The 24,741-nt window shown below is 39.3% G+C and overlaps 1 protein-coding gene across 2 annotated transcripts in view; it reads left to right on the forward strand.

Annotated features, from left to right (window-relative positions):
- LOC128691054 (protein ILRUN-like) overlaps window positions 1-19,299 on the forward strand; it is a gene marked incomplete at its 5' end in the record, with an annotated part of 68,694 nt that extends 49,395 nt beyond the window's left edge. The window contains 1 exon segment of one of the 2 annotated variants that reach the window (XM_070089029.1): window positions 12,702-19,299. In XM_070089029.1, coding sequence (XP_069945130.1) covers window positions 12,702-12,719 — 18 coding nt within the window. 2 annotated transcript variants of the gene reach the window in all.
- Window positions 19,300-24,741: the final 5,442 nt, after the last annotated feature.

Consider the following 24,741-nt stretch of genomic DNA (forward strand, 5'->3'; position numbering starts at 1 on the left):
TACAGTCAGGTTTCTAGGCCTCCTCTTTGACCGTAGGTTATCCTGGAAACCTCACATTACCTCTCTGAAGACAACTTGTCACAGCCGGCTGAACCTTCTTAAAACCCTTGCTCATCTTTCGTGGGGAGCTGATCGTCGAACTCTCCTTCGCCTACATTCCACCCTCATTTTATCGAAACTTGACTATGGTGACCAGATCTATTCAGCTGCCTCTCCTGCTACTCTATCTAGCCTCAACTCTATTCATCACCAAGGATTACGCTTATGCCTTGGTGCTTTTCGCTCTTCCCCTGTTGAGAGCCTCTATGCAGAAGCAAACATTCCATCCTTATCCAATCGCCGTGATGCCCATTGCCTTCGCTACAATGTACGCTCTCATGATCTCCGCAATCCTTCCATTTATAGAATGGTCACTGATATTAGTAGACATTCTTTATTTGTTCGCCGCCCGTTTGCTTCGTCCCTTCTCTCTTCACCTACATTCGCTCTTGTCTTCTCTTCAATTTCCACCTTTCTATGTTCATGTAGCATCTCACTTTTCCCTACCCCCCTGGGAAGTTCCAGCTGTTCGAGTCTGTTCTTTCTCACTCCCTTGCTCAAAAGCCCAACTGTCTACGGTAGCTTCCTGCTCTTTTTCTTGACCACTTCCACTCTCATTCTCTTGCCATTGCAGTGTACACAGATGGCTCTAAGTCTTCTGACGGTGTAGGATTCGCAGCAGTGTTTCCGGACAGCGTCGTACGAGGGCATTTACTATCTTCAGCTAGTACTATCTTTACTGCTGAATTGTATGCCATTCTTGCAGCACTTATCCGTATTGCATCTATGCCTGTGTCATCATTTGTGGTTGTCTCAGACTCCCTTAGTGCTTTACAGGCTATACAGAAATTTGATACACCTCACCCCTTAGTCCTCCGTATCCAACTTTGGCTATGCAGCATCTCTACCAAGCATAAAGATATTGATTTTTGTTGGGTCCCTGGTCATGGTGACATACAGGGCAATGAACAGGCAGACACTGCTGTGCGGTCAGCAGTACATGACCTACCAGTTTCATATAGAGATTCATATAGAGGTGTTCCATTTACAACTATTTTGCTGCAATAGCTACCCACCTTCACACCCGTTGGCAGCAACGTTGGTCTACTCTACTCAGTAACAAACTTCAATCTATTAAACCGAGTATAGGTTACTGGCCGTCTTCTTGTCACCAGTGCCAAGGTTGGGAGACTACTCTCTCCCATCTCCGCATTGACCATACTCGTCTTACTCATGGATATCTCATGGAGAGGCGCCCTGCTCCTCTGTGTGGGAATTGTCAGGTTCCATTATCGGTCAGCCACATTCTGTTAGACTGCCCACTTTATCAACGAGCACGCAGAATTTACCTCCGTCGTCGTCTTCACTCCGCTGCTCTCTCTTTACCTTCCTTTCTCGCTGATGGACCCACCTTTCATCCGGACTCTCTCATTGACTTTTTGACAACAACTGACTTATTTCACAAACTCTGATGATACCTTCAGCCCTTTCTACCTTGATCTCTTGCTACCCTCTACCCTGCACTATCCCCTGCCCCGCTGTTTTCTGTAACCTACTGATCACCCCTCCCCTCTTCTGCCACCCAATACCCTCGCTTCCTTTCCTACCTTGCAGCGCTGTATACCCCTTGTAGCTTAGCGCTTCTTTTTTATTATAATAATAATAGCATTATCACATACTTGCTGCATGTTCAAGCACCATCCACTTTTCACTTGGTGCTAGTACATACAGTTTTCTATCAGTCATAAAAACTAATTGGCAATGCTTTCTTGAGATCCATCCACACACACATTAAGACAACCTTACTTCTTTTTCATTTTAGTGATTTGTTAAAAAAAAAAGCAGTTAGTAATCCATTCCTCCTGGTATTATAGTAGCTTTCTACAGCACACATGCTGTAGGTAAGGATAAGAACTATTATTGTAGATAAGGATAAGAACTATTACTGTAGATAAGGATAACTATTATGCAAAAAAATGTGTATTTTTATGGGTGGGTGTATGGGTTTATGTTTATACAGCAGGTTAGGTTCCGGGCTACTTCTGTAAAGTAAAACATAGCTTTTTTACTTTCAAATGCATTTAAAATCCTGATAATATATTAACACTATCATTTATTAAGTGAGCAATATAGAGTACTCAGATTACTTACCTTAAAATATTTAGTGAGGGGTGAATATATTTATTGTAGGAAGTCTGAATAAATGAAGAATGGGTATAACTGAAAATCAGTGCATTAGTGAAATGCCATAAAGTGAAGTGCAGTAAAGTAGGCCTGTATGTGTGTGCTTACATTGCTCCTCTATCCACTCTATCATATGCCTTTTCTAAATCCATAAATGCAATGAAAACTTCCCTACATTTATCTAAATGCTGTTTACATATATGCTTCAATGTAAACACCTGATCTACACATCCCCTACCCATTCTAAAGCCTCCTTGCTCATCTGCAATCCTGCTCTCTGTCTTACCTCTTAATTCTTTCAATAATAACCCTACCATACACCTTACCTGGTATGATTTTTACAATCTCCTTTGTCCCCCTTCCCTTTATATAAAAGAATTATACACACTGCTAATCCCTAGGTACCATCCCCTCTTTCACACATTTTTTTTTTTTTTTTTTTTTAAGAAGTCGGCCGTCTCCCACCGAGGCAGGGTGACCCAAAAAAAAGAAAGAAAATCCCCAAAAAGAAAATACTTTCATCATCATTCAACACTTTCACCTCACTCACACATTATCACTGTTTTTGCAGAGGTGCTCAGAATACAACAGTTTAGAAGCATACACATATAAAGATACACAACATATCCCTCCAAACTGCCAATATCCCAAACCCCTCCTTTAAAGTGCAGGCATTGTACTTCCCATTTCCGGGACTCAAGTCCGACTATATGAAAATAACCGGTTTCCCTGAATCCCTTCACTAAATATTACCCTGCTCACACTCCAACAGATCGTCAGGTCCCAAGTACCATTCGTCTCCATTCACTCCTATCTAACACGCTCACGCACGCTTGCTGGAAGTCCAAGCCCCTTGCCCACAAAACCTCCTTTACCCCCTCTCTCCAACCCTTTCGAGGACGACCCCTACCCCGCCTTCCTTCCCCTATAGATTTATATGCTTTCCATGTCATTCTACTTTGATCCATTCTCTCTAAATGACCAAACCACCTCAACAACCCCTCTTCTGCCCTCTGACTAATACTTTTATTAACTCCACACCTTTTCCTAATTTCCACACTCCGAATTTTCTGCATAATATTTACACCACACATTGCCCTTAAACAGGACATCTCCACTGCCTCCAACCGTCTCCTCGCTGCTGCATTTAACACCCAAGCTTCACACCCATATAAGAGTGTTGGTACTACTATATTTTCATACATTCCCTTCTTTGCCTCCATAGATAACGTTTTTTGACTCCACATATACCTCAACGCACCACTCACCTTTTTTCCCTCATCAATTCTATGATTAACCTCATCCTTCATAAATCCATCCGCCGACACGTCAACTCCCAAGTATCTGAAAACATTCACTTCTTCCATACTCCTCCTCCCCAATTTGATATCCAATTTTTCTTTATCTAAATCATTTGACACCCTCATCACCTTACTCTTTTCTATGTTCACTTTCAACTTTCTACCTTTACACACATTCCCAAACTCATCCACTAACCTTTGCAATTTTTCTTTAGAATCTCCCATAAGCACAGTATCATCAGCAAAAAGTAACTGTGTCAATTCCCATTTTGAATTTGATTCCCCAAAATTTAATCCCACCCCTCTCCCAAACACCCTAGCATTTACTTCCTTTACAACCCCATCTATAAATATATTAAACAACCATGGTGACATTACACATCCCTGTCTAAGACCTACTTTTACCGGGAAGCACTCTCCCTCTCTTCTACACACCCTAACCTGAGCCTCACTACCCTCATAAAAACTCTTTACAGCATTTAATAACTTACCACCTATTCCATATACTTGCAACATCTGCCACATTGCTTCTCTATCCACTCTATCATATGCCTTTTCTAAATCCATAAATGCAATAAAAACTTCCCTACCTTTATCTAAATACTGTTCACATATATGCTTCAATGTAAACACTTGATCTACACATCCCCTACCCACTCTGAAACCTCCTTGCTCATCCGCAATCCTACATTCTGTCTTACCTCTAATTCTTTCAATTATAACCCTACCGTACACTTTTCCTGGTATACTCAGTAAACTTATTCCTCTATAATTTTTACAGTCTCTTTTTGTCCCCTTTCCCTTTATATAAAGGGACTATACATGCTCTCCGCCAATCCCTAGGTACCTTCCCCTCTTTCATACATTTATTAAACAAAAGTACCAACCACTCCAACACTATATCCCCCCCTGCTTTTAACATTTCTGTCATGATCCCATCAGTTCCAGCTGCTTTACCCCCTTTCATTTTACGTAATGCCTCACGTACCTCCCCCACACTTACATTCTGCTCTTCTTCACTCCTAAAAGATGGTGTACCTCCCTGACCAGTGCATGAAATTACTGCCTCTGTTTCTTCCTTAGCATTTAAAAGTTCCTCAAAATATTCTCGCCATCTACCTAATACCTCCATCTCCCCATCTACTAACTCCCCTACTCTGTTTTTAACTGACAAATCCATACTTTCCCTAGGCTTTCTTAACTTGTTTAACTCACTCCAAAAATTTTTCTTATTTTCATTAAAATTTCTTGACAGTGCCTCTCCCACTCTTTCATCTGCTCTCCTTTTGCACTCTCTCACCACTCTCTTTACCTTTCTTTTACTCTCCATATACTCTTCTCTTCTTATAACACTTCTGCTTTGTAAAAACCTCTCATAAGCTACCTTTTTCTCTTTTATCACACCCTTTACTTCATCATTCCACCAATCACTCCTCTTTCCTCCTGCCCCCACCCTCCTATAACCACAAACTTCTGCCCCACATTCTAATACTGCATTTTTAAAACTATTTATTAAACAAAAATACGAACCACTTCAACACTATATTTCCCCCTGCTTTTAACATTTCTGTCATGATCCTATCCATTCCAACTGCTTTACTCCCTTTCATTATACGTAATGCCTCGCGCATCTCCCTCACACTTACATCCTGCTTTTCACTTCTAAAAGATGTTATACCTCCCTGACCAGTTAATGAAATTACTGCCTCCCTTTCTTCATCCACATTTAAAAGTTCCTCAAAATATTCTAGCCATCTACCCAATACCTCCAGCTTAACATTTACTAACTGACAGATCCATTTGTTCCCTAGGCTTTCTTAACTTGTTGATCTCCAAAATTTTTCTCTTATTCAAAGCAAAATTTCTTACCATTGCCTCTCCCACTCTATCATTTGCTCACTTTTTGCACTCTCTCACCACTCTCTTTACCTTCCTTTTACTCTCTATATACTTTGCCCTTTTTATATAATTTCTGCTTTGTAAAAACCTCTCATAAGCAACCTTTTTCTCTTTTATTTCACCCTTTACCTCATCTTTACACCAATCACTCCTCTTTCCTCCTGCACCCACCCTCCTATAGTAACAAACTTCAGCCCCACATTCTGCGCTAGCCCACCTTTCTGCCAAAAGCTGCTTATATCTCACCCTGACTTCCTCCTCCCTTAATTTATAAACATTCACCTCTTTCTTACTTACTGTTGCCAATTTTTGTCCCATGTGCCTCTTACTCTAACTGTAGCTACAACTAGATAGATAATAATCCGATATATCCATTGCTCCTCAATAAACATGCACATCCTGAAGCCTATCCATCAACTTTTTATCCACCAATACATAATCTAACAAACTACTTTCATTATGTGCTATATTATATCTTGTATACTTATTTATCCTCTTTTTTCATAAAATATTTGTTGCTTATTATCAAACCTCTTTCTACACAAAGTTCAATTAAAGGCTCCCCATTTTTATTTACCCCTGGCACTCCAAATTTACCTACTACTCCTCTACAACATTTTTACCCACTTTAGCACTGAGATCCCCAACCATAAGTACGCTCTCACTTGGTTCAAAACTCCCCATGCACTCACTCAACATTTCCCAAAATCTCTCTCTCTCTCCTCTACACTTCTCTCTTCTCCAGGTGCATAAACACTTGCTATAACCCACTTTTCACATCCAACCCTTATTTTACTCCACATAATCCTTGAATTTATACATTTATATTCCTTCTTTTCCTGCTATAACTTATCCTTCAACATTATTGCTACTCCTTCCTTAGCTCTAACTCTATGTGAAACCCCTGACCTAATCCCATTTATTTCTCCCCACTGAAACTCTCCTACCCCCTTCAGCTTTGTTTCACTTAGAGCCAGGACATCCAGCTTCTTTTCATTCATAACATCCACAATCATCTCTTTCTTTTCATTCGCACTACAGCTACGCACATTCAAACATCCCACTTTGATGGTTTTCTTCTTTTTCTTTTTGGTAGGCTATACGAGAAAAGGGGTTACTAGCCCATTACTCCTGGCATTTTAGTCAACTTTTACAACACACATGCCTTACAGAGGAAAGATTCTTATTCCACTTCCCCATGGATTTGCACAATATTTTGTCATGTATAGTCTGCTTTTTACAACCTTGATTAATAGATGTGACAGTGATGGAAGCACAGAAGTGAGGAGCTGTTTGTCAGGTATAGGATGGTGATGGATATTAGGACAGAGAGATTGACTGTTGTCACATAGCATTCTATCGCAGAGGAGTTGGTCGGTGCCAAGTAGTTTTCTTCTGCATTTGGCATTATTTGATGGCTAGACAAATTTAGTTGACCCCTTCCCCACTTAATGACCTAAATAAGGACCAGACTAAAGGTTCATTAAGCAAAAAATATGCTAGGTGAATTGTTTTTTCCCTTAACCGGAGATGCAGACCAGGATGATAGAATAGTGGAACCTTGACTTATGAGCTAGCTCGTAACTCAGTATACTCGTATATCAAATTAATTTTCCTCATTTAACCCCTTGACTGTCGCAACCCCCAATCCTGAGGTGTCTCCTGGTGTCGCAAAATTTCCAAAAAAAAAAAAAATTATTTTTACTTGTGAAATGATAGAGAATCTTTTCCCGATTGTAATGACACCAAAAGAATGAAATTTGATGAAAAACTGATGGAATTACGCTCTTGCAAAGTTAGTGACCTCGGCAATATTTACAAATCGGTGATCTCGCCCACTTTGAGCCCTATTTTTGGCTAATTCCATTGTTCCAGTCGACCAACTCATAGCTATTTCTTTAGAACTCCATTTTTTATATCGATTGAGTACAAAAAACTGCCCATTTACCGATTTTAACTACCCAATAATGTGGTCAGACATTTGCAATTTGGCCAATTTCACGAAAATTAAAAAATATGACAATTTCAAAATAAGGTCCAGAATGAACAATGGAGACATTCCCGGCTCTAAAATAACATTTTCTTTGTTCATCAGTCATGTCTCCCATCCCCTCTGATATTACTCTTGCTTTCTATTTTGAGCTTTTATTCAAACAAAAAATAGAAGATTTACTGTTATGCAGACTACTGCAATATTGTAATAATTGTACAAATAATGTCAACCCATTCATGACTGCATATCAGAATGGCTACTTGGACATTTATTTATTTATTTATTTATTTATTTAAAAATTTGAGCACACATACAGAGGTACAACAAATACAGGTAAGAGCAGTATGCCAAAGCCACTTATACTATGCATAGCATTACGGGCTGGCTTAAAATTAACTTAAGATTTGTTTACTTTTGAACATTGGCAAAAATCAAACATTTCCCCTACTTTGACCTTCATTTCAAGGTTCTTTTCATAGTAAAACCAATCAAAATCACCTCTATTTGTATAATATGTTTTCCATTCTATCAAGTGAGACCAAGAAAACGAGAATACAACCATAAATGCTATACAAAAATAGACCACAAAGTCGGCATTTTAATTAAAAAAAAAGTGTCGGAGTTTTTTTTTCTCACGCACTGCGTGCTGCAGGTTTTTTTTTTATGTGGTGCACACTGATTACACAGACCCATTCTCTCACATGTGGGCCTACCAGCGTTCTCCTGCTTGATTTGAAGCCGCTAGAATTTACGAGTATATATACGTCAAACACGGTGGCTCGTAAGACGTATTTATTCAACCAAAACAGTCAAAGGGTTAAATTAATTGAAAAGCCATTAATTCATTCCTGCACTCTGGAGAGACGAGAAAAAATACTTTAATATGAAGCTATTATCAACTGTCCAGCTTATTTATTTATCACAATTCATCTAATATGACATAATAAACAATATAATTAGCACAGAAACATGATATATACTCTAGAATGAATAAAATAATCCATAATATGTTGGCAGTGGCAGAAGCATATGCCATTTCTGTCCCAATTTGACTATAGTATCTTCCCATGTTCTTACTGTAAGAGAAAGCAGAAAAAAATGTATTTATAAATAAGAAATATCGTATAAAAACTGTTCATATAAAGTGTGGGTGGGGGATGTTGATGGAAATCATCGTCCTTTTCTTCTCACCTGGAGTTTACCTGGAGAGAGTTTCGGGGGTCAACGCCCCCGCGGCCCGGTCTGTGACCAGGCCTCCTGGTGGATCAGCGCCTGATCAACCAGGCTGTTGCTGCTGGCTGCACGCAAACCAACGTACGAGCCACAGCCCGGCTGATCAGGAACTGACTTTAGGTGCTTGTCCAGTGCCAGCTTGAAGACTGCCAGGGGTCTGTTGGTAATCCCCCTTATGTGTGCTGGGAGGCAGTTGAACAGTCTCGGGCCCCTGACACTTATTGTATGGTCTCTTAACGTGCTAGTGACACCCCTGCTTTTCATTGGGGGGATGGTGCATCGTCTGCCAAGTCTTTTGCTTTCGTAGTGAGTGATTTTCGTGTGCAAGTTCGGTACTAGTCCCTCTAGGATTTTCCAGGTGTATATAATCATGTATCTCTCCCTCCTGCGTTCCAGGGAATACAGGTTTAGAAACCTCAAGCGCTCCCAGTAATTGAGGTGTTTTATCAGCACTGTCCTTTGCACTTATTTTCTTAGGACCCATGGTTAGAAAAAAAAAATTGGCCAAATGACTGTAAAAAATGCAAACAAGCACAAGAGGACTGCTCCCACAGCGATGTAAACATATTTACTGCTTATCAGCTGTGCCAACTAGCAGAAGCAATCGGAATTATTATTACATACGTATTATGTATTATTACTAATTTAGGGAACTGAAGCTCTGTCATTATAATAAATATTATTTATTTAGGGAATTGAAGCTCTATCATTAACCCTTTGAGGGTCAACAGGCCCTCTCCGAGACTCGTTCTCAAGGTCGGCCAAATTTAAAAAAAAAAAAAAAAAAAAAAATTTTATTGAAAGATAGAGAATCTTTTCCCGATCATAATGACACCAAAAGTATGAAATTTGATGGAAAACTTACGGAATTATGCTCTTGCGAAGTTAGCGGTCTCTGCGTTGTTTACGCATCGGCGATTTTGCCTACTTTGATCCCCATTTTCGGCCAATTCCACTGTACTAGTCGACAAAAAACATGAATATTTCGCTAGAACTCCATTTTTTCTATCGAATGAGTGCAAGAAACCACCCATTTACCAATTTCAACTATCCAGTACAGTGGTCAGAATTTAGCAATTTTGCCAATTTCACACAAATTTCAAAAGATGCCAATTTCCAAATAGGGTCCAGAATAAACAAGAAAGACATTCCTGGCACTAAAATGACATTTCCTCTGTTCATTAGTCATGTCTCAAGGCCCCTCTTACATTCTTTTGCTTTCCACTTTGAATTTTTCTCGCAAAAAATAGAAGATTTACTGTTATGCAGACTACTGCATTAGTGTAAAAAATGGTATAAATAATATTGGCGCACTTGCGAAAGAATATTAGACTCACTAGTTGACGTGTATTGGACGCTTGGTAAGGTTTGTTTACTTTTGAACTTTGGTAAAAATCAAACATTTCTGTTACTTTGAGCTCAATTTCAAGGTACTTTTCATTGTAAAACCAGTCAAAATCATCTCAATTTCTGTAATATGTCTTCCATTCTATAAAATGAGACCAAGAAAACTAGAATACAACAATAAATACCATACGAAAATACAGTGCAAAGTCGGTTTTATTCTAAAAAAACGGTCAGTTTTTTTTTTCTCATTATGCACTGTGTGCTGCAGGATTTTTTTTTATACAATGCACACTGACCACGTAGACCCATTCTTTCATATGTAGGCCTACCAGCTTTCTCCCACTAGATTTGAGGGCACTAGAATTTAGGCGTACTAGTATGTCAAACACCCTGGGTTGTAAGCCGTACTAGTACGGCCGAAACCCTCAAAGGTTAATAATAATAATAAATTATTATTATTATTATTATTGTTATTATTAATTTAGGGAACCTGAAGCTCTATCGTTATTATAATAATACAGTAGACCGCCACTGAAGAATTGCAGCACAATTTTATGTAACACGCCGTATAGTTAAACACGGTTCAGTTTGTGGGAAGGAAAAAAAAAATTATCTTTTGCTCAAGCAGACGCCTTGTTGTAGAGCAGCGGGGGAGCCATCCCCTACCACCCCACCGACGCCACCTCACCATCCCAGCATTCGTAATTCATACGTGTCCAGTCCAGTCTTTCTCTGAATTGTGTTATGATATTTTAATTACTATATCTTGTATCTGCCAAGTAATCATGACACCCAGTAGCCATACCAGTGTTGCTGAAAGTGGCACGAAGAGGTATAAGCACCTAAGTCTTAGAATTAACAAAGAAACAAAGAATACCTGTAGCCGTAATGAAGTGTTACTTTGTACACAGAAAAAGAGGTAAACATGAGTTTGTGTGACTGACTGACTGACTTACTAAATGACTGACTTACTGAGTGACTTGACTGACTTCCTGAGTGACTTGACTGACTTAGTGAATGACTTGACTGTAATAATATTATTATATTATTTTATTTTATTATTATTATTATTATTATTATTATTATTATTATTGTATTATTAATTTAGGGAACTGGAGCACAGATCCAATTCCCTAGATCAATAGTCCCTCACCAGCATCATGGAACCTTGACACTGGTGAGGGGCTCTTGATCTATGGAATTGGATCTGTGCTCTAGTTACTTAAATTAATAATAATAATAACACTAATAATAATAATTATTTTTATTATAATAACGAACACTGGCAACTTGGTGCACTGTTTACCTCGCTGTGGGAGCAGTTCTCTCCTGCTTTGCTTACATTTTTTACAGTCATTTGGCCAAATTTTGTTTTTCTAAGCATGGGTCCTAAGAAAGTAAGTGTAAAGGACAGTGCTGAGAAGAAAAAGAGAATGATTTCAATGGAATTAAAGCATGAAATCATAGATAAACAAGCAAGGTGTCCAGGTTTTGGGTTGAGGGGGAAGAGAGGGGGGGAGCTGGCTCGTAACTCAGAGCAAAAAATCAACCCAGGGACAGCTTGTATCTCAAAAAACTCGTACGTTGGGACACTCATAAGTCAAGGTTCCACTGTATCCTGTATTGAATTGCAATGAATTTTTGGGGGGTAGGGTGGGTGAAAGTTATGACTATACACTGTAATGATGAGAAATTTGCTTCTCTCTCTCATTCCCTCCTCCCAGCTGAGAAGTGAGCCACTGCCAATAATTTCCCTTGTAATGTCTTTGCAATTACTTATCAAAAAAAATTACAGGTGATGAGAGGGAAAAAATAGACATTTTGTTACTGTCCTCTGTACCCTAGATTTCAGTGTTTGAACATTTTCTACTGATGCTGATTTCAGTCACAGCATAATTATGGAGTCGAGCAGTTTTACTTTAATAACTTTTCACACTCTAATACTATTCAGGTGTATAGCATATTTTTATAAATACAGTATAATAACAAAATACCTTACTCTACGTTTGAATTACCTTTCCAAATTGTATTTATCGTGGTAAGGGCTGACGGGAGGGTGGCTCACCACACACTGACCTGTCTGGCATTTCTGGTGACAATTTCTCTTCTCTGCATTTACTTATCAAAAAATAGTTTTTGATTTGACACATTTAGTAGTATAGTGGAACCTTGGTTTTCACTTTTAATTCGTTCCAGAGAGTCTGATGAAAACGGGGCAATATTTCCCATAAGAAATAATGTAAATCCAATTAATCCATTCCAGACACCCAAAAATATTAACAAAACACATTTTATAGAGAATAACTATAGTTTTACATAAAGAAAACAATGAGAAATATAAAGCACTAATTTTAATGGATAAATGAATATTTAAACAAGTTTTACCTTTATTGAAGAGACTTTGTCCAAACTTGCAGCCACGCCATACTTTAACACGCTGTGTATGCCACTACACTTCTTGAATCTGTTGAACCAGCCTCTGCTGGCCTTAAATTCACTAACAGCAGCACTCGTTCCAGGCATTTTCTTTATGAGATCCACATGTTGCAAATTATAGCCTCCACAACACTATTACCCGTTAAATGTTTTTCGTTGATCCACACCAACAACTTCTCAACAACTTCAATTGTTTGCGATCTCTGTTTTGTTAGCACACTTACCCCTTTCACAACATCAGATTCCTTGATTTCTTGTTTATTCTCCAGGACGGAACTGATCGTTGATGAGGACTTCCCATACATCCTGGCAAGATTGACCACATGTACGCCACTTTCATACTTTCCTACAAGTTCTTTCTTGAATTCCATCATGTTTCTCACCTTCTTTATCAAAGGGCTGGCACTCGGAACTTTCTTTGGCCCCATGGTGGCTTATTTAGCAGTTGCCCAATAAACAAGCACAAAAAAATGATCTATTATTATGAAATGTTTCGTATGAACCCGTAGGGTAATGTTCACTCAAGAAACAAAGTCAGACTGACTCAAAATGCGTATGTAGGATGCTTTGTGTAGGCACAGGCGCATGGACACGTTCGGTATGGCAGACGAAAAGCAAGGTGATGAACGAAAACTGGGACAATATTTTGACGAAAATAGTCGTCCAAAACCAAATTCACTGAAAAACCAGGGCAAACGAAAACCAAGATTCCACTGTATTAGCTGCTAATGAAGACCTGATACAACTCACATTTGTTGATTCTGGGATTGGAAGAGAGAGAGAGAGAGAGAGATAGAGATAGAGATAGAGAGAGAGAGAGATAGAGAGATAGAGAGAGAGATAGAGAGAGAGAGAGAGAGAGAGAGAGAGAGAGAGAGATAGATAGATAGATAGATTCATGTTCGAACATGTTACTCTAAGTGACTTCAACCTCAGCATACATATGAAACCAAAAAAAATTTGATCTCCATTACACAAAGAGTTTACTAGTGATTTTTGTGAATATAATAATAATTACATGTAATTTCGGATAATTGATCAAGAGGAAGCATGGTGTGGGCCATGTGCACACACCACCATTGCTTCTGCACTCATACACCTACCACCTGCTGCTATACCTCACCTTCCTGTATATAAGGCTTTGGCCCATATGCTTCTGCTTTAGGCAGATTGACTGGTTATCTTGTGCCAATGGTGATGAACTGGTAACATTTTGTCTACTTTCACCTAGGCTGATGTCTCCGTATTCAACTGAAGCTTGCAGCACAGGTGAAACATTTCATCAGTCAAGATATCCAGTGTTGCATGTGTGTATCACTGAACTGAATAAGCCAATTGTTGGTGAAACTTTTTCAGTAAGATGCCCAAGGTGTTGCACATGTGTCTAATTCCCATAAGAGGGATATAATTATGCCATATATAATCATGTCTGGACCCACTTCACTTTACTATGGTTACAAAAACCAAGAAACCATGATGAGAATTTACCCATCCAAATGAGCCACAGGGATATTTCTTTAATGTAAGAGTGATAAATAGAGTAAGCAATGGCACTGATATGGTTGAACTTCATCACATTAGTCAGTCAAAAGTTGTGAGATACCAAGAGCTAGATCTTACCCTTTGCATTCAAGTGCTTACACATGTGAAGAATCTAGTATGATTAAACATTAAAGTGTGCCAGACAAAAGATTGTCAATAGAAAGTAACTTGTTACATTGACAAACTTTAAAATAGCCTCTTGATATATGCATGAGGGAAGGTCAAAATTGTTGCTCCTCACATATTTTATGCCAGACTTTGAATATGCAGTTATGGTGTGGTCTGCTGCTAAAAGAAAAAATAGTGATACACTAGAAAATGACTCCCATAGCTACAAAAAATTATTAATGAAGAAAGGCTGAAAACACTAAAAATACTCTTACTTGTTTGGAGGAGGTAAAAAAAAAAAAAAGGAAACATACCCTCATAAAAACAACTGAGTCTCTAATGTGGGATGTATCGTGCCAGCATTGAAGGAGGGGTGGGATGTTGCAGTTCAGATGCTCATGTGAAAATGTGAAGTCTGCTCATTTCTGGCAAGAGTGCTATTGAATGAATAATGGTAAATGTGTATCCTCTTTTTTTTTTAGAGGGGGGGGGAGGCCACCCAACCTTTGTGACAGATAGTTTGTGTGTTTTAAAAAAAAACAGATAGCGATTTCTTAACAACATTAACACGGAGAACAAGAGGCCATGCTGTAATTGTAAAAAAAAAAAAAAAAATGCATCACTTGAAGGCAAATAAAAAGTTGATCTTCATAGCGAAAACAAATAATGGATTCAAGATGTCGTGCATGTTTGTACGAATGAGCAATAACTTAGTGCTGAAGATGGAACATTATGAGCATGGCTGCTGCTGTGGCTGCAAATAAGTAATCTCTCACAGTTGTGCACACATTCCTCACTGTAAACCATATTTCAATTGTTCTTTCATTAATCCCATCTGGGAAATATTTAATCAAAAGTACTTAAATTTTTCAGCAACAGTGGGCAAGGATAATAAGACCATTGTGTAAATATTCAATATGATTAATAATAACTAAAAACTTTCTGGTTGAAATTTCACATGTTAGTTTACTAAAATAACCAAATGGAAAATTTGAATTTTTCTAAAACTGTTTTAACCATTTGATATGGAACTCCTTTCCCTTGATAATTTTGAATGAGGCAAAACAGTTTGTTTAATGAATGTTGTAAAATTAGAATAGTATTTGAAAAACATATGAGGTACTGTGACTATAATCTGCACCCTGTACGAGTTGAATTGACTCCCTACACACTTGTAAATTTTGTTTAAAATTTAAAACAAAATCATTTAGAAATTTTATAGGGTAATAAAAATATACAAGTATATTTATATTATCCTATATGTTGAATATTTTTTTAACACATCAGTCGATTCCCACCAAGGCAGGGTGGCCCGAAAAAGAAAAACTTTTATCATCATTCACTCCATCACTGTCTGGAGTGAATGATGAAAGTTTTTCTTTTTCGGGCCACCCTGCCTTGGAGGGAATCGGTCGATGTGTTAATAAAAAAAATATTCAACATATAGGATAATATAAATATACATGTATATTTTTATTACCCTATTAACCCTTTCAGGGTTGCCAGGCTCTCTCCAAGACTTGTTCTCAGGGTCACCAAATTTAAAAAAAAAATATATTCTTTTTTACGAAAAGATAGAGAATCTTTTCCCGATCATAATGACACCAAAAGTATGAAATTTGATGGAAAACTTGTGGAATTATGCTCTCGCAAAGTTAGCGGTCTCGACGATGTTTACGCATCAGCGATTTTGCCCATTTTGAGCCCTATTTTCAGCCAATTCCAGTGTACTAGTCGACAAAAATCATAACTATTTTGCTAGAACTCCATTTTTTCTATCGAATGAGTACAAGTTTTGCCAATTTCACACAAATTTCAAAAGATGCCAATTTCCGAATAGGGTCCAGAATAAACAAGAAAGACATTCCTGGCACTAAAATAACATTTCCTCTGTTCATTAGTCACGTCCCCACACCCCTCTTACATTCTTTTGCTTTCCACTTTGAATTTTTATTCTCACAAAAAATAGAAGATTTACTGTTATCCAGACTACTGCATTAGTGTAGAAATGGTATAAATAATATCAGCGCACTTGTGAAAGAATATCAGACTCACCAGTTGATGTGTATTGGACGCATAGCATGATTTGTTTACTTTTGAACTTTAGTAAAAATTGAACGTTTCTTCTACTTTGAGCTCAATTTCAAGGTACTTTTCATTGTAAAACCAGTCAAAATAATCTCAATTTCTGCAATATGTCTTCCATTCTACAAAATGAGACCAGGAAAACTAGAATACAACAATAAATACCATATGAAAATACAGTGCAAAGTCACTGTTTTAATTCAAAAACACGGTCAAAGTTTTTTTTTTCTCATTACGCATTGTGTGCTGCAGGATTTTTTTTATACTGTGCACACTGACCACAAAGACCCATTCTTTCATATGTAGGCCTACCAGCTTTCTGTCACTAGATTTGAGGGCGCTAGAATTTAGGCATACTAGTACGTCAAAAACCCTGGTGCGTAAGCCATACTAGTACGTCCGAAACCCTGCAAGGGTTAAATTTCTAAATGATTTTGTTTTAAATTTTAAACAAAATTTACATATTTATATATCTTCTATAATCTTCACTTTAGACTTAAATAGGACTATATGTATGGACAGATGGAGAGGTGAGGACTATTCTGCCTTCCTCTGTATATTTTAAGGGAAAAAAATATTTTGTTAATGGGCATCCATATGCTTTGTACAGTTACCAAATGTAAATACTTAAGACTTGTTTTTAGAACCAAGTTTGGCAAACATAATCTGCAAGGTTGGGCATCTCAGGTGTATCCAAAGAATATTCTTTAATAAAAGATATAGCATTTTTGAGAGATTTTGCTTTATAGAAAAAACTATAAATTCCTAGAGCTGCTTCTTATGAATTACTAAACAAAAGCTATACAGATAATCATTGTTTATAGGAAGTTATTCAGTGCTAAAGTATGAAATTCATTATCCCATTAGTCATTTTGATGGATATTGGCAATGAAAGTAAGATACCTATAGAGCAGTACATAAATGCAAGCAAATGTTTACTGTTGTGCTTCTATTACCACTCTTGTCCATCAGTGGTGTATATCCACCATGAGGCCTGGTCACAGACTGGGCCATGGGAGCATTGACCCCTGGAACTCTCTCCAGGTATACACCTAGAGATGTATATGCTTCAGTGTATAAAAGTAGAGCTTGCTGTAATTCCAATTTTTGAGATTAACATATTCTTGATTACTGCTGTAAGGATGACATATAGCCTAAATGACCCTTAAGCTGTTGATGGGTTTTAAACCTAACAAACCATTCATTTTTATTTCTTGTTTATCACCTCATGTTTTTTCTTCATCAACTTACAACACTTTCAGTTCCAATTTTTTCAGACTTTAGCCTGCCTGCTGGGTAACTACTATTTTTTTTTTTTTTTTTAATAATTTCTGAATCTCTCCATAAATGTTACATTTCTGACACTCTTGACAGTACAGTGCTTAAAATTCCCAAAACTACTTATCTCCATTGCCTCATACAATCACACATGCTGGAGTTGAGTTCTGGAGGTGGGAAGTACAGTGGACCCCCGGTTAACGATTTTAATCCGTGCAAGAGGGCTCATCGTTATGCGAAATAATCGTTATGCGAATTAATTTTCCCCATAAGAAATAATGGAAATAAAATTAATCCGTGCAAGACGCCCAAAAGTATGAAAAAAAATTTTTTTTACCACATGAAATGTTAATTTTAATACACACAAACTGAAAAAGGCATGCACAATTACATGACACTTACTTTTATTGAAGATCTGGTGATGATTGATGGGATGGGAGGAGGGGAGAGCATTATCTTCTTACTGTTTAGAAGGGGAATCCCCTTCCATTAGGACTTGAGGTAGCAAGTCCTTTTCTGGGGTTACTTCCCTTCTTCTTTTAATGCCACTAGGACCAGCTTCAGAGTCACTGGACCTCTGTCGCACAACAAATCTGTCCATAGAGCTCTGTACCTCCCGTTTCTTCAAGACTTTCCTAAAATGGGCCATAACATTGTCATTGAAATAGTCACAAGCACGGCTTGCAACAGCTGTGTCAGGGTGATTTTCATCTATAAAGGTTTGCAGTTCAAACCACTCTGCACACATTTCCTTAATCTTTGAAGTAGGCACAATGGATTCCACAACTGGCATAGGCTTCTCAGGGTTAGCCCCAAACCCTTCAAAATCTTTCTTAATTTCCATACTAATTCTCACCCTTTTTACCACAGGGTTGGCACTAGAAGCTTTCTTGGGGCCCATGGTCACTTATTTTCCAGAAACACCACCGAAAACACTGTAATAATACGAAATATTCCGAGTGTATGCTTGGATGTTACCGCGGAGGCTGGCTGGTAAACAATGGGACGGCCGGCACATGTGAGGGCACATTGGACGCGTCTCGGACGAAAATCGGTATGCGGGTTTTTAATCGGTATGCGGGGCAAAAATTTTGCGATAAAAGTAATCGTTATGCGGAAAAATCGCTATGCGATGCCATCGTTATGCGGGGGTCCACTGTACTGTGCCTGCATTCTGAAAGAAGGATGGGTGGGAATATTTTGGTTTGGAGGTTTATTTGAATTATAATGTCTGCACACTTCAGGCAAAACAGCTATTGAATGAGTGGTGAATGTGTTTCCTGCTTTGGGTCAACCTACCGTGATGGGGAATGGCTAATGTGGCAAAACAAAAAAGTTAGTTCGATATAAGGTTTTCATTTTCTCTAGAAACTGTAGAATCATGATGTGAAAGTTGACATGAAAATTGTGTAAGCCTTTTGGAGCTCATAATGGCATGATATCTTCCGTCCATCCTTCTGTATTATTTTTGGGTACTGTATTTTTATTGTAACAATATTGCTATTTATTTATATAACTTCAAAGCTTCCATGAACATGATTCTTATACAACATGCAATATTACTACAGTAGTATCTGAATTTATGCATACTCTTGGTGTGTAAATGAAAGATGATTTAGCATGAAAATGCAGGTGTACATTTAGTATCATTTAAAAAATAAACAAATTTAAAGACTTTTATGACTATCAATATTTTGTGTATCAGTGGCAAAAAAAAAAATGTGTACTGTAATATCCATTATGTTCATATTTATTTATAACCTACCAATCACTACTTTGTGAAGCCTGTTTGGTTTTAATAACGAGGATGAGGCACTGTGTGTATAGTTTTTTAATATATTTGTTCACCTCTCAGCAGAGATAATCAATCACTCCTCCATGTTTATTGGCTTGCACTTTTACACTGCTGTACTTAGTTTATGCCATAAATTTTCTGTTTGATATCCGTGGATGTATGTCTAATCAAGAACATTAATTTTGTTCCCCTTTGATGGACAGAACATTTTTGACCAGGATTTTGGTTTTTGAGGGTAATGTATTTTCAAAAAATTGGCCTCAAACACTTAACCCCTGGACTGTCGAAACCCCAAATCGTGAGGTGTCTTCTGGTGTCAAAAAAATTTAAAAAAAAAAAAAAAAAAAAATTCTTATGAAATGATAGAGAATCTTTTCCTGATGGTAATGACACCAAAAACATGAAATTTGATGGAAAACTCGCGGAATTACGCTCTCACGAAGTTAGCGCCCTCGGCGATATTTACGAATTGGCGATTTCTCCCACTTTGAGCCCTATTTTCAGCTAATTCCATTGTTCCAGTCAACCACACTCATAGATATTTCTTTAGAACTCCATTTGTTCTATCGATTTCACACAAATTAAAAAATGTGCCAATTTCAAAATAGGGTCCAGAATGAACAATGCAGACATTCCTGGCTCTAAAATAACATTTTCTTAGTCCATCAGTCATGTCTCCAGGCCCCTCTGATATTACTCTTGCTTTCTATTTTGAATTTTTATTCAAAACAAAAAATAGAAGGCTTATTGTTTTGCAGACTACTGCAATATTGTAATAATTGTATAAATAATGACAACCCATTCATGACTGCATATTAGAATGGCTAGTTGGACATTTATTGGACACTGACATTTGTTTACTTTTGAACATCGGCAAAAATCAAATATTTCCCCTACTTTGAGCTCCATTTCAAGGTTCTTTTCATAGTAAAACCAATCAAAATCACCTCTATTTCTATAATATGTTTTCCATTCAATCAAATGAGACCAAGAAAACGAGAATACAGCCATAAATACTATATGAAAATACACCACAAAGTCGGCATTTTAATCCAAAAAAACGGTCGGAGCTTTTTTTTCTCATGCACTGCATGCTGCAGGATTTTTTTTATATGGTGCACACTGACCACACAGACCCATTCTTTCACATGTGGGCCTACCAGCTTTCTCCTGCTTGATTTGAAGCTGCTAGAATTTTTTAGTGTATGTACGTCTAACACAGTGGCTCGTAAGACGTATATATACAACCGAAACAGTCAAAGGGTTAATGGTCACACCAGGACACCAAAACAAAAAATGTGCCCTGATTGGATTCTTACATGCCAACAGGACATGCAGCCCAGAATTCTTAGAAGGGGAATGTAACAATATCAAAGATATCTTCCCCTCAAGGAAGGTTCCTTGATGTTGGTGAGGGGCTCTTGATTTAGGGAATTGGATTTGTGCTCCAGTTCCCCGAATTAAGCCTGAATGCCTTCCACATCCTCCCCCCAGGTGCTGTATAATCCTCTGGGTTTAGCGCTTCCCCCTTGATTATAATAATAATAATCAAAGATATCTTTTTGAAGTTCGAGTAGATCCTTGAATAACACAGTAATTATGTTATTGAAAATATCTTGCAATATCATGTTTAAGTAAATTTAAGAACATACAGGAAAATTGGGTTACTCTCCTAGAATCCTCAAAAATGCAAGACAGTTTTTTTTTTTTTTTTTTTTTTTTTGGTCATTCAATTCTGAAAACTGATGTTGTAATTGTGGATGGGTGTAGTGAGGTGTACATATGAATAATACAGTACATGTATCTAAAAAGGTTATGTGTGAGTGAGTGTGAGTGTGAGTGTGAGTGTGTGTGTGTGTGTGTGTGTGTGTGTGTGTGTGTGTGTGTGTGTGTGTGTGTGTGTGTGTGTGTGTGTGTGTGTGTACTCACCTAGTTGACCTCACCTATTTGAGGTTCCAGGGGTCGAGTCCAAGCTCCTGGCCCCGCCTCTTCACTGGTCGCTGCTAGGTCACTCTCCCTGAACCTTGAGCTTTATCATACCTGTGTGTGCGTGCGTGCGTGCGTGTGTGTGTGTGTGTGTGTGTGTGTGTGTGTGTGTGTGTGTGTGTGTGTGTGCGTGCGTGTGTGTGTGTGTGTACTCACCTAATTGTTGTTGCAGGGGTTGAGACACAGCTCCTGGCCCCGCCTCTTCACTGATTGCTACTAGGTCCTCTCTCTGCTTCCAGAGCTTTGTCATACCTCGTCTTAAAGCTATGTATGGTTCCTGCCTCCACTACATCACTTGTTAGGCTATTCCACTTCCTGACGACTCTATGACTGAAGAAATACTTCCTAACATCCCTATGACTCGACTGAGTCTTCAGCTTCCAATTGTGACCCCTTGTTTCTGTGTCCCCTATCTGGAACAACCTGTCTCTGTCTACCTTATCTATTCCATACAGTATTTTGTATGTCGTTATCATGTCTCCCCTGACCCGCCTGTCCTCAAATGTCGTCAGTCCGATTTCCCTTAACCTTTCTTCGTAGGACATACCCCTGAGCTCCGGAACTAGCCTTGTTGCAAACTTTTGCACTTTCTCTAATTTCGTGACGTGTTTGCCCAGGTGTGGGTTCCAAACTGGAGCTGCATACTCCAGTATGGGCCTGATGTACACAGTGTACAGTGTCTTGAACGATTCCGTACTAAGGTATCGGAACGCTGTTCTCAGGTTTGCCAGGCGCCCGTGTGCTGCAGCAGTTATCTGGTTGATGTGTGCCTCCGGAGACATGCTCGGTGTTATGGTCACCCCAAGATCTTTCTAATTGAGTGAGGTTTGCAGTCCTTGGCCACCTAGTCTATACTTTGTCTGTGGTCTTCTTTGCCCTTCTCCGATCTTCATGACTTTGCACTTGGCAGGGTTGAATTCAAGAAGCCAGTTGCTGGTCCACACGTCTGGCCTGTCCAGGTCTCTTTGAAGCCCTGCCTGGTCCTCATCTGATTTAATTCTCCTCATTAACTTCACATCATCTGCGAACAGGGACACCTCTGAGTCTATCCCTTCCATCACGTCATTCACATATACCAGAAATAGCACTGGTCCTAGGACCGACCCTTATGGGACCCCGCTTGTCACAGGTGCCCACTGTGATACCTCATCCTGTTCCATGACTTGTTGTTGCCTCCCTGTCAGGTATTCTCTGATCCATTGCAGTGCCCTTCCTGTTATACGCGCCTGATCCTCTAGTTTCTGCACTAGTCTCTTGTGAGGAACTGTGTTGAAGGGCTTCTTGCAGTCTAAGAAAATGCAATCAACCCACCCCTCTCTCTTGTGTCGCACTTCTGTAACTTTGTCATAGAACTCCAGAAGGTTTGTGACACAGGATTTGCCTTCCATGAATCCGTGCTTGTTATCGTTTATAATCTTATTCCGTTCCAGGTGCTCCACCACTCTCCTCCTGATAATCTTCTCCATGACTTTGCATACTGTACAGGTCAGTGACACTGGTCTGTAATTTAGTGTGTGTGTGTGTGTGTGTGTACTCACCTAATTGTGGTTGCAGGGGTCGAGACTCAGCTCCTGGTGTGTGTGTGTGTGTGTGTGTGTGTGTGTGTGTGTGTGTGTGTGTGTGTGTGTGTGTGTGTGTGTGTGTGTGTGTGTGTACACTCACCTGATTGTGGTTGCAGGGGTCGAGACTCAGCTCCTGGTGTGTGTGTGTGTGTGTGTGTGTGTGTGTGTGTACTCACCTATTTGTACTCACCTATTTGTGGTTGCAGGGGTCGAGTCCTAGCTCCTGGCCCCGCCTCTTCACCGGTTGCTACTAGACCCTCTCTCTCCCCGCTCCATGAGCTTTATCAAACCTCGTCTTAAAACTGTGTATGGTTCCTGCCTCCACTACGTCATTTTCTAGGCTATTCCACTGCCTTACAACTCTATGACTGAAGAAATACTTCCTACTATCTCTCTGACTCATTTGTGTCTTCAACTTCCAATTGTAGCCTCTTGTTTCTGTGTCCCCTCCCTGGAACATCCTGTCCTTGTCCACCTTGTCTATTCCACGCAGTATTTTATATGTCGTTATCATGTCTCCCCTGACCCTCCTGTCCTCCAGTGTCGTCAGGCCGATTTCCCTTAATCTTTCTTCATAGGACATTCCCCTTAGCTCCGGAACTAACCTTGTTGCAAACCTTTGTACTTTCTCTAGTTTCTTGACGTGCTTTATCAAGTGCGGGTTCCAAACAGGTGCTGCATACTCCAGTATGGGCCTGACATACACGGTGTACAGTGTCTTGAATGATTCCTTACTAAGGTGTCGGAATGCTGTTCTCAGGTTTGCCAGGCGCCCATATGCTGCAGCAGTTATCTGATTGATGTGTGCTTCCGGAGACATGCTCGGTGTTATACTCACCCCAAGATCTTTCTCCTTGAGTGAGGTTTGCAGTCTTTGGCCACCTAGCCTATACTCTGTCTGTGGTCTTCTGTGCCCTTCCCCTATCTTCATGACTTTGCATTTGGCAGGATTAAATTCGAGAAGCCATTTGCTGGACCAGGTGTCCAGTCTGTCCAGGTCTCTTTGAAGTCCTGCCTGGTCCTCATCAGATTTAATTCTCCTCATTAACTTCACATCATCTGCAAACAGGGACACTTCTGAGTCTAACCCTTCCGTCATGTCGTTCACATATACCAAAAATAGCACTGGTCCTAGGACCGACCCGTGGGACCCCGCTCGTCACAGGTGCCCACTGTGATACATCATTACGTACCATGACTCGTTGTTGCCTCCCTGTCAGGTATTCTCTGATCCATTGCAGTGCCCTTCCTGTTATATGCGCCTGATGCTCTAGCTTCTGCACTAATCTCTTGTGAGGAACTGTGTCAAAAGCCTTCTTGCAGTCCAAGAAGATGCAATCAACCCACCCCTCTCTCTCTTGTCTTACTTCTGTTATTTTATCATAAAACTCCAGAAGGTTTGTGACACAGGATTTGCCTTCCGTGAATCCGTGCTGGTTGGCATTTATACTCCTGTTCCGTTCCAGGTGCTCCACCACTCTCCTCCTGATAATCTCCATAATTTTGCATACTATACACGTCAATGACACAGGTCTATAGTTTAGTGCCTCTTTTCTGTCTCCTTTTTTGAAAATGGGAACTACATTTGCCGTCTTCCATACCTCAGGTAGTTGCCCAGTTTCCAGGGATGTGTTGAAGATTGTGGTAAGTGGTACGCACAACATATCTGCTCCCTCTCTAAGGACCCATGGAGAGATGTTGTCCGGTCCCATTGCCTTTGAGGTATCGATGTCCCTTAGCAGTTTCTTCACCTCCTCCTCATCTGTATGTATGTCGTCCAACACTTGTTGGTGTATTCCTTGTTGGTGTCCCCATCTGGTCTGTCCCCCCAGAGTCCTTCCTGTCTCTACTGTAAATACTTCCTTAAATCTCGTGTTGAGCTCCTCACATACCTCTTGATCGTTTCTTGTGAGTTCTCCACCTTCTTTCCTCAGCCTTATCACCTGGTCCTTG

Source organism: Cherax quadricarinatus, chromosome 27 (genome assembly GCF_038502225.1).
Source record: "Cherax quadricarinatus isolate ZL_2023a chromosome 27, ASM3850222v1, whole genome shotgun sequence".
Taxonomy (NCBI): domain Eukaryota; kingdom Metazoa; phylum Arthropoda; class Malacostraca; order Decapoda; family Parastacidae; genus Cherax; species Cherax quadricarinatus.